Raw genomic sequence first — 8,852 nt, forward strand, 5'->3', positions numbered from 1 at the left:
CGTGGAGCTGCTTGCAGAACTTGCATCGCTTGTTACAGTAGTGGGCGGAGTGACTCATGCCACCGCACACCGCGCATGGTCCGTACTGTGGGCGTCGGTTGTCGCGGTTGAAGTCACGTCGACCGCGTTAGTCCTGATTGAACCCACGGTCACCACCTCGGCGATCTTGATTGAAGCCATTCTCGCGATCAGGCATGTTTCCACGCGGTTGACGGTTGTCTGAACGTGCGTAGGTGCCTTCAGCAGCTGCACAGCGCTCATTTTCGCTAGCAGCGGCGAGGTATCAGTCATTTTCATCCAATGAGAAATCAACATCCGTATTATCGGGCTGAAAGTCGTTGTACTCGTCTTGGACATCGTTGTAAGCGTTCAGATCTTCGTTTGAATACTCGGTGCCTCCCTGAGCAGCTTCACGACCTTCTAATTCAGCTAGTAGGTCATCCACCGTGGGCTTCAATGAGTGTCACCCTTGGTTTGGTGCGGTTGTCATCGCGGCGACGGTCATCACGCCGATTGTTGCGGGTGTACCCATCGTCACGTCGCGCGTCACGACTCTTGAAGTATCGGTACTCACTGTCACGCTTGGCCATCCTCTCCTTGCCCTTGAAAACATCTTCGATGATCTCTTCGAGCTCGTGAATGTCGGCGACTCGAGCGTGGTAGAGACTCTCCGCCAGCTTGTCATCATCGCATGTTGCCAGGAACTGCTGTACGTGTTCTTTCGCGTCGCGACCACTCTTCTCGAAGTGTAAACGGGCGGTCCGATCGTAGCCATTCAGCCTGTTTATGTAGTCGCACAGATGTTCATTACGTTCCCGCTTGGCGGAGTAGTAACGCGACAGTGCCGTATGCGTGAACTGCGAGCAGTAGTAGCGGGTGAACGCATCGCTCAGCAGCTTCCACTTGCGCTTCGTCTTCTTCGGAAGTTGACGGAACCAATGAATGGCTCCGTCCCGGAGACTTAGCTCAAATGGAATGCACCATTTATCGGCATCTGTGTGGGTTCCAGTCATTTCATAGACGAACCCACGGAGCCACTGCATACAGTTCTCGCTCTTGTTGCAAGAGCCTGAGAACGGCGTGATGCAATCCAGCGGTCGGTGCGAAGCCATTTCAATCCTCGGTGTCGGGTCCACGTCGTTCAGCGTCGCTAGCACATTCATCTGACGCATCAACTCGAGTTGAGGATCTTCCTCGTCGAATGTACGCACCAAAATGTCATCGTCACTGGACAAACCATCGCTGTCGACTTGACGACGTCCGGCACCACCTTTGGGAGCTCGCGCACCGCCTCGGTGACCGAACGAACCCTCGTTACTAGTGTAAATACGTTGCATACGGCTCTCCGAACGTGTCGTAGCCATGTGGGAGTCTTGAAAGTACGGTGAAGCTTCGGTAGTGCCGAAAACACCCCGCTCAGCTCCACGCTTGGTCGGAGGAGTACGAACGAGTCGTTGGGGTGTCGGCGGCAGTGGAATCTTGGACGGATCTTCATCTTGAATCATCGGTCGACTCACAGGCTGCTTTCCGGCGTTGATGCCAACAGCGCCAAACGCCTCCCGAAGCTTCTTCTTCCATTTCTGGAGAGCAGCTCCGGCTTCATGTGGACTCCAATCTTGGAGCGACATCGTCGATGGGTACGTCTCGTTCTCGAAGCCCAGCGACAACAGTAGCGAAACTGAATCCTCGGCGACTTGGCTAGTCCAAACCGAGTTGACTGGGTATTGAAGTTTCTGCGCAAGCGCAGGCCAGTCGGCTTTTTTCTTGGGGATGGGCTTGAACAGCTGCATCCACTCATCATTCTGCATCAGCGCTTGTACGCGGTCGAAAACGCGCTTGGCGGATGGTGTATCACCGTTGATAGGTGGGCGAGGTGCTTTCAGCAGTGCTGAATGCTTTGCACTCGCCACCAAAGGTTTAGAACCCTCGGTCCCATCGTCATAATCTTTGTAGGCGGGTTCCGGTCCCGCAACATCATCGAGCTCGTCGGCGAGGTTCCTCGAAAGGGACCCGGTCGCCCCGCTCAGCCCTGATGATAGCGTGGCCGTCTCCGGCGTCGCTGCGCCTGGCTCTGGAGCCGGCGTCTTGTCTTCGTAATCTTCATAAACGTGGGCGTCAGGACCGATGTCCGCTTCGTCGTCGAAGCTCACTGAAAGCTCGGTGGCGGCTGCAAAGCGCGCAGCCGGGCTTGATCTCTCGTTGCGAGCCCCGCCAGACTTGGCAGGCGTAACTGGTACTGTCGGTTGTCCTTTCGCCATGTTTCTTGTCTTTTTCTTGTTCTTCTTCTCTTGGTAGCTCGTAAACGGGAAGGCCATACAAACAGTTCACAATGGTCACAATCTGTACCCGGGTCGCGGCACCAGTTGTGGTGTTGGAAATCCCACGTGAACTCTAGCTACAAATGTAGTTAGGATGTTCCCACATCAATACGTCTACTAGGATAGTAAACGATCGTTCGGGCGGACCTGAAGACCCCAGTTCTGCCCTTGCACCGGGACAAACTGGACCTTGTAAACTACTTATATAGGCCAACCAGTAAAAATAAGAACACGCTACTAGCACGAGCAAAGCTAGCAGGTGTTTTGTATCCTCGTGGTCCCAACAGCGGAAGGGTACCAGGCACGGGTAAGCCTTTAACGAGATCACCGAGTGTTCAACACTCGGCTGGAAGAATAAAAGGGAGGCAATCCAAGCACTCCCAGTCGTGCAAATAGGCAACAATAAGCCGTCACGTAAAAACCTTCCGATAGTAATCGGCCAATACACAAAGTCTCTTGGCCTTGCCAGATGAACCCTCGCTACAGAGCTTCGAGTTCACCGACAGGCATAACACACTCAAACAAGCTTGACCTGACGCTTACCTTGAAGCCGGACGTCGCTCTGTGTGCTTAAGTGGAAATTCTGTTCTGTATTTAAGCTTACCCTTTCGGGACTATTCCTAATAAGAAGTCCTAATCAAATATACAAATATCAAGTGAACAATGATCCGATATGGATCTTCTTGCATGGCAAGCGTCGTCTGCACCGTCGCATGAGCATCTTTAACGGTCCGCGCCCTGTCCCATATGGTGAATGTGCCTTCCAAGGGTCGCTGAGTCTTCCGCGAACTCATACCAACCGCCACTGAGGGTTCGTACCGTAGATGGTCCGCTGAATGCGAATCCGGCCAGTCCATTATTAATAATAAGGTTAGCCTGGATTCAGTGACATATGGCCGTATCCAATACTCGTCGAAAGCTCGGGAGTGACGCCGTCGAGTCCCATGCACCTTGGCGTCTCCGCACATCACATGACCGAGGGTTCGTTGCTTGAACATCTTGGGCGGTGTCACGTCTTTGTCGACGGGTGATAATCCGCAACTACGGAGAAATCACTACACCACAGAGTCGTTGGCGACCAGCGGCGACAGCAGCAGGATCGGCCGATCCAGCTTCACCAGGACTGGCGGCTGCGTAGTCCATGCCGCTGCTCGAACGAGGTCAGCCAGCCGTCGGAGAATGCGAGATCCCACGCGTCGCACAGCTCTTTCTGAATGTCCCGCGCTCTCATCTTTATCAGCTCACGAGAGAGACAGATGTCCTGGGCTTCGACTGTCTGAATCCATTCCCATAATTGCTTCACAAGAGCGGGTGATGTCACGCGCACGGGCTTACACCTTTTGCTGTCACGTCTTTGTCGACGGGTGATAATCCGCAACTACGGAGAAATCACTACACCACAGAGTCGTTGGCGACCAGCGGCGACAGCAGCAGGATCTGCCGATCCAGCTTCACCAGGACTGGCGGCTGCGTAGTCCATGCCGCTGCTCGAACGAGGTCAGCCAGCCGTCGGAGAATGCGAGATCCCACGCGTCGCACAGCTCTTTCTGAATGTCCCGCGCTCTCATCTTTATCAGCTCACGAGAGAGACAGATGTCCTGGGCTTCGACTGTCTGAATCCATTCCCATAATTGCTTCACAAGAGCGGGTGATGTCACGCGCACGGGCTTACACCTTTTGCTGTTGCTGCCGTCGTCATGCTTGAGCGCGTGTGCTTTCTTTAGGATGTCAGAAACCGTCGTCTGGGCTGGTACTCTCTTTAACTTAAAGGCGACTTCTGCCCAAGCCGTCAGCTCTTCCTGTGTCATGTGTGGACACTCACTGTCCTTCTTAATCAAGGCTTTCTTCTGATTTATCTTCAGCCATTTGCCCATGGCAGGTCGATGGGAAATGTATGAGAGCTATACTGAGTGGTTTTCGCTGCCCAAGGCTACGACGATGACTGATGCGCTGTAATTCGCGCCAAAGGGCTCCGGTGACTGGTGTGGAATGACTCTCGCCAAGCATTCACATCATCCCTCTTTAAAATGATATATGTACTAGCATTTGATCCAGGATATACGTTTTTAGTAGTACCGGAATCGCCAGCATTTACTGTACATACCACGCTCTGATTTTGTTCGAACGTCCACTGTGCACAAAAAGGCTCCGTGCAGGTTGACCGATGTCTCAGACAAATTACGCAACTTGCCGCTACACCGCGGGCACGCTTCATCGTACAGAGTTTGTTGGGATTCATATTCACGAGTCCGAAGTGTAGCTGGTCGGAACTAAGTTCCAATAGAGTTGTCAGCTTGGTTTCTTCCTCAAATAAATAATTGTCGGCAAAAGCTATGCTAGCCTCTCGGGCTACGGGATTTAATGCAAGCACCGCGGCTCGAACATCTCCCGCGACCATAATAGCTTTGCTGAGCTGAGAGAAATTCGGTACGTGATTCTGGATGCAGTCATGGTCAAGTAGACACAACTCGCCGTGCACTTCAATACCCACGCATGAGTCAGCTGCATTTGTCAGCGCAATTTGAGCAACTATGTTGCCGATTCCAGCTCCAATATCAACCAATACGCCGTCGCTGCTAATTGGTCCCATAGCTTTAATCATTTTTGCAATTCCAGCCGGAAGCACCTCTCCAGCGTTATCGTGAATGTGACCGAGCTGCTGTCGTATTTCGCTGGAAGTGATATCTCCAAAACTCATGCTTACAGCCTCAATAACGTCTGGTTGTTCTAGCAGTGTAATTGAATGTTGCAATTGCGGCAGCACTAAGGGTGAGACCGTGGCTCTAAGCGTTAGTGATGCTGGGTTCTGTCGGGTACCTGATGGCGCATACTACACCGTGTAGCTTGCATACGAGGCAGCGCCGAATAAATACTTGGTCGCGAGCGCGACCGCGATGTCAAGATGACACCTTGGAGAAGGTCACTAAAAAGCAGGGTGGAAAGATACGTAGCGCCTTGCCGTAAGTGCGCTTTAGAGGAGATATCGCTCTATATAGTGCAATGTCTATTATAATCTGACGTTATTTTCAGTATTAGAGTAGGTAGCGCTCTATTCCAGGCGATAAAACTTAGAAAATTATATATCTTGAAAAAGTAAGCCTATCGTACGGAGTTTTCAAAGCCCTCCCGCTTAACTCACTCTTTAATTTGTCTTTGATGCGCCCGTTCAAGCGTCTTGGGGTCTCTTTAGACTGTGCAGCAATCGCTATTGACTGGCTTAGGGCCAAGCTAGAAGCCGCAGAGCGCATGCTCGCCGTCAAGACGTCACGACATTCAGATGGGCACCGTTCGTCATCCCCCGACCTTTTTTTTTGTTTCTCGAAATCTTAGACTGAATTCGATTGGAAGACGGAAGGGACATCGACTCCGGCCAAGGTCCAAAGAAATGCTTGACGACACTTCAAGTTCGATATAAGAATTCGCCAGATCGACTTGCGATATTCCCTAGTGTCAAGCAGCTGAAAAATCGGTCACAGAGACTAAAAAGACGTGAAGCTTTTCAATCACAAAATACGCCGACGTGATGGAGTGGGCCTCTCCGAGAATGTGCACAACGCTTGAGCAATTTCAGTAGCACCACGAGTATTATTTGGGCTCGGATGCATTGTGGTTTTGTCAGCAGTCATTCAACTTTCAGCACGAGCTACTTGTACTGTATTGCTTTACACATCCTCTAGAGAATGGAGAGGTTTCTGTCGAGATTATCTTCACGTCCAGGCGATTGTCAGGACTGCTCCTACGCAAGTACTAGGCCAACGTTAATTTGACGTATCCCCATTAAAAGCTTGGTGTAACGGATGGTACTTATAATATCCATTTTGGCGGACGGACACTAGTTTTGTTCGGTACCGTTGGGGTGCGCTACGCGGATCTGAACGAGTATCAATCGAACTTCTACCCAATGGCGTTCATGTTTACTCGGACGGAAACAGCTTTCGCGTATACACGGCGTTTTACTGTCTGCAGGGACAAATGTGATTTGGAGTTTAGTGGAGTTTTGGAGCTTAACTACGGATCATTGGATCACTCTGCCTCTATCGCAAGTGCCTTTCGCCAAGTCTGGCCTGACATTAAACTTTTGAACTGCTGGCCACATTGATATCACAATGCCAGAGGCAAACGTTTTTGTTGTCTTCAAGTAAGCGCTACCAAGAAATCATTCAACTAGAATGCCTCAGCGAAGCGCGCTCGCCTGACCAGTTCGAGGTTTTTATCTGAGCTACTGGTCAAGAACTGGGAGACGCTGGGTGAAGCCGAGTACGCACAGTGGCTTAGAGATGAATACCTGACAGACCCCTGGGATTTGTGGCTCTATACTGCACGTGGCACTGCTGGAGTGCTGGCAAACCAAAATCCGATTGAATCCCATAATTGAACTATCAAGACCACGGTAGTTAGCCATCTTCGAGCAGCGACGGTGCACGTTCTAAATTTTGCCTAAACTCTTGGTCGAAAGTGCTATGGACATCGACTCTGAGCCTATCATCCATTATGCGTCTGGCCCAGTGAGCGCACAAGATTTGCGGATGGCTGTGGCTCTATGCGAAGAAGGCAATCACTACCCTACTCACATACGAAAGTCCAGACGGGCGGTTAACAGCATCCAAGAATATTTTTTCAACGCCGAGCACTACATCGTACCCGATGACAACGTCCACGGAAACGGCAATCGAGCCAAACGCACAACGCCTCGCACAGAGGTAAGCTCAAGCAAAACGAGAAGGTGGAGAGCATCCAGCTGCGCTATTTGTCGATTCACGTCGTGAAAATGTTAGAGTGAATTCCGTTCAGCCACGAAAAAAGGGGACAACCATTCCTGGAGCAACGACGAGATCAAAATGATTCGACGTAAGTTCAAGTGCGACTGAAAGCGGTTTTACCAAACCGGCTGGCTCTGCGCTCACGTTTTGACATGTAACATCTCGTAGACTCCCTAGACCTACAGGTTATGCTACGAATCCTACCGGCTCGAAAGCCACCTGGACGTCCTCGGAAAATGACAAGATGCCTGGATCGTGACAGGCTTCGAAAGTTGCAGTATGCTGTGTACTCGCTGATCAAGAGGTCGGTGGATAAGCCCGCTAGTGTCATCTACGGGAGCATTTTGATGGCCGATCATAGAACTAACGACGAAGGCGAAGGAACAGAGCTCAACCACGTTGGGAAAGTTAATCCACCTTTCATGAAGGCGGTAAACGATACCGGAACATCGAATTCGAGGAAGGCGAGGAAGCTAGCGCCTTGGGGGTTGAAGCACTGGCAAGAGCAATTATCTACTCTTACCAGATGGGACACGGCATTGCACCCAACTAGAAGCGTACTACGTTGCAGGCCAGCAGCTGCATGTATAATGCACATTTAGTCTAGAACATCAAACAGAAAAAAAACTATATAGTCACCCAAAAAAATTGAGCAGATCCTTGCGTGGGAACACTTGCATTCCTAGCAGCATACAATTAAGCCCCTCAGCATACAATTAATCCTCTGACTTATAAAAAAGCCAAAATGTCATAAACAGAAGCCGAAATGATATGACATAGAAAATAGCCAAAACTATCATAAAAATAATCCGCCCCCTTTAGACTTGCGAGTCGCGCTCATAGCGATATCACTGAGCGCCTACACTGTGCCATCCGACGCGCCACGTAGCTCCATGTTATACGAAGGCCCTCCTGCTCAAGCCTAAACGCAGTCTGAGCTAGAAGCCTGTCCCTGCAGTCCTGGAATATTGTCTGCATTAAGACGATGAATGCGGCTGTTTGTCATGATGGACAATTGAAGCTGTTTACTTATTGTTGCTTACCGTCCTTTATCACCACGATCGTGGCCTCACTTTTAAAGCTCGCCGGATTTCTCCATTTTAGTTATGAATTGCACGTAAATTTTGGTTAACCCTTTTAAACCGGAAATCAAAAGTCACATTTAAACTGCATATGCAGCTTTATTAAACTTGGTAATTGTAAAGAATGGGATAGGTGTAGCTCGCTTATAAAAAAATGGGATTTGCAAAACTGCGCAGAGCAGCGATTAAACTGCCCAAACCTGCATATAGGTAGTAAGGCTGCCACATGTAAATTGCATTATGCAGTATAAAATCAAAACAGTCAGGACGACTTCCGAAAACATAGGAACAGAACCAGCTCAGTCTACAGCTCTCATTTTTAAATTTTTGAAAACTGAATTTTCCTATACAAATTCCTATAAACAAAGTTGGGGTGTCACCCCTATCAAGTAACGCAAGCAAATGACACGAGACAGTTTGTTTTCTGGTCTATACAAATTCGAAGAGTGCTATATATGTGGACACCACAGCTGTTTGAACACGACTCGACTGGAGCAGAGACATGAGCCTTGTGATGCGCTTTGAGATGAGCTTACACGAGAACAAACATTAGATGCTACACAGCTGTGGATCAAAACTTACGCAGTTTGACTTATTTTGAATATAATGCACCTTAAAGACAAAAATATATGTAGGGCAGAAGTTACGTTGTCGTTCGTCGCCTCTCGGAAGATGTTGGCGTTGCAGGAGTA

General features: G+C 49.8%; 1 protein-coding gene across 1 annotated transcript; it reads left to right on the forward strand.

Moving 5' to 3' along the window:
• Positions 1-6,778: 6,778 nt before the first annotated feature.
• On the forward strand, positions 6,779-7,337 carry PITG_05088 (uncharacterized protein; the record flags this gene model as incomplete). Its single annotated transcript, XM_002998749.1, has 3 exons — positions 6,779-7,018; positions 7,094-7,166; positions 7,264-7,337. The coding sequence occupies 3 exons, from the start codon at positions 6,779-6,781 to the stop codon at positions 7,335-7,337; spliced, it is 387 nt and encodes a 128-aa protein (XP_002998795.1).
• Positions 7,338-8,852: the final 1,515 nt, after the last annotated feature.

Source organism: Phytophthora infestans, genomic scaffold, assembly GCF_000142945.1.
Source record: "Phytophthora infestans T30-4 supercont1.7 genomic scaffold, whole genome shotgun sequence".
Lineage (NCBI taxonomy): Eukaryota > Oomycota > Peronosporomycetes > Peronosporales > Peronosporaceae > Phytophthora > Phytophthora infestans.